Source organism: Saccostrea echinata, unplaced genomic scaffold (genome assembly GCF_033153115.1).
Source record: "Saccostrea echinata isolate AGI-Se365-2 ecotype Australia unplaced genomic scaffold, CSIRO_AGI_Sech_v1 ptg000001l, whole genome shotgun sequence".
NCBI lineage: Eukaryota > Metazoa > Mollusca > Bivalvia > Ostreida > Ostreidae > Saccostrea > Saccostrea echinata.
Genome location: NW_026889750.1, coordinates 26,326,542 through 26,328,430, shown reverse-complemented (window position 1 = coordinate 26,328,430; position 1,889 = coordinate 26,326,542). Strand labels below are relative to the sequence as shown.

The 1,889-nt window shown below is 33.7% G+C and overlaps 1 protein-coding gene across 1 annotated transcript; it reads left to right on the top strand.

Annotated features, from left to right (window-relative positions):
- Nucleotides 1-218: 218 nt before the first annotated feature.
- Nucleotides 219-1,579, top strand: LOC133172039 (uncharacterized). The gene is made up of 2 exons (XM_061306879.1): nt 219-815; nt 1,063-1,579. The coding sequence occupies exons 1-2, from the start codon at nt 748-750 to the stop codon at nt 1,478-1,480; spliced, it is 486 nt and encodes a 161-aa protein (XP_061162863.1). The 5' UTR covers nt 219-747; the 3' UTR covers nt 1,481-1,579.
- The last annotated feature ends 310 nt before the right edge of the window (nt 1,580-1,889 follow it).

Sequence of the window (1,889 nt, the reverse complement as noted above, 5' to 3'; positions counted from 1 at the left end):
TTTCAGGAGCGGATCGTCACCCTTGGCTAGCGAAGATGATAAACAAATGGGATCTGGGGTAAAAGGGACTTGTGTCAATAGTTTTGTATAATGCTATAAATGTAAAATGGTAATTTTTTTAATTTTATTGTTTGTTATTTATTATTACTAATTATTATTTTCATGTTATACCTGAGCGATTTTATGAATCGCGCAATACGCGACTTCCGAGATACGTTTCCGACCCGATTTTTACATCACGCAAAAGTGAAATGTAGGGCATGTTTACTTCCGTTTTCATCGTAAACGATGGCGTCATTAGATACAGACTGCGATTACGACTATAATTTCAATTCTTGGCAAGTGCCTATGCTGAAAGACCTTTTATCCTTTAAAGGAATAGCTTTTTCAATATATTAAAATCATCATTTGATAAGACTTTGTGAACTGGGAGTTGAAATTCAGAAGTGGCAGATGATTAGGCCTACAGGGTGGTGATGTCAAACTGTTGGAGATAAAGTTTTCCGAAATATAACAAGTGTTGATAGGTGGTCTGAAGATCTCATAAAACTGCCGAACATTGAGATTTCCGATGTTTTCATAAAACTTTTGAACGATGGCTGGAGTACGTTATTCTCGGTTGAAAACATAGACAGAGACAAGACAATGGATACAGACTAAAACAACCACGTTGATAAAGTGAAAGTGTCCCCCCTGTCTGATGATTTTCAGTACATCAAGTGTGACACAGTTCCTGAGACTAGCCAGATGCAGATCCGTACAAGACCTGGATATTTGTTGAGGGCAATGAACAGATTCACTCAGGTGGATGTAGTGTAAATATTCTGGTTTTCACATTATGACTACAGATTCTCCAGTAGAATTTAAAGCAATAATTATCAAAAATGTTATTTCATAAAGATATACTAATGCTTTTTGTTCATAAAAAAAACATACACAGAGGGAGCCCTGTCTCAGCCTACAAGCATTTATGATTATGTAAATTGCTCAATACACTATTCATGTCATGGAATTTCATATTCAATACTTCATCACTTTGAACAAAAGTTCTCTTGATTTTAGAGATGATGGGTCGTGTAAGCACTGTACAGCTTCGATATTTGCTGTGGCTTCATTCTGTGAGAGGCACAAAGACTGTCACACTCAAGTCGGAACAGATATTCCATGTGTTTGGGACAATTTTTTAAGCCTCGTGTCATCTCATCTTGTATTGGCCAATTACATAAAACTACAGGACTATACAGGAGAAGAACCTGAAGTTAGCGCTCACCATTCAATAAACAACCCATGCAAGTCCTTGAACAACAACTCTATTAAAGAAATTGAAGAAAAAAAATTGTTTCAACTCCTGTGTTTTTACACAAAATGTGGATTTTTCTGTGAGCAAATACATTATGATCCTTTGAAATTTGAGGAAATAGTACAAAAATGTGAATATCTCTTCGACAAACATTTGAAAGTTGCAATTATGTCTCTCTAAGTATAGCAGAGCAACAAATTTGTAAATGAGATAAGCATGTAATGCATAATAATTTATGGCATTCTTGATTATAACAGTGAGGAAAAACTTAAAACACTTTTGGTCTAGGGTACAGGATTCATTAATATTCATAATTTATTGATGGCAGAATACCTGAACTGATAAATATAAATTAGGAACAAACAATAAAATATTTCAATCATCATGATCATATGATTAAATTCTTTCATAAATAAATACAATATTTACATTACAGTTTGTATCAGACCTGGGGTAATGGTAATGCATTGTAATCATTACATTTTTTCAAAGTAATTGGATGTAATGTGTAATGGACTCATCTTTCAATTACAATTGTAATGTTTATGCATTAATTTAAAAAAAAATGTCAGTAATGACCATTGCCTTT

Excerpts from the sequence above, each read along its gene's own strand:
- LOC133172039 (XM_061306879.1), top strand. The coding sequence starts at position 748 with ATGCAGATCCGTACAAGACCTGGATATTTGTTGAGGGCAATGAACAGA. Across the intron at positions 816-1,062 it reads TTCACTCAGGTGGATGTAGT|AGATGATGGGTCGTGTAAGC; the intron begins GTAAATATTCTG and ends TCTTGATTTTAG.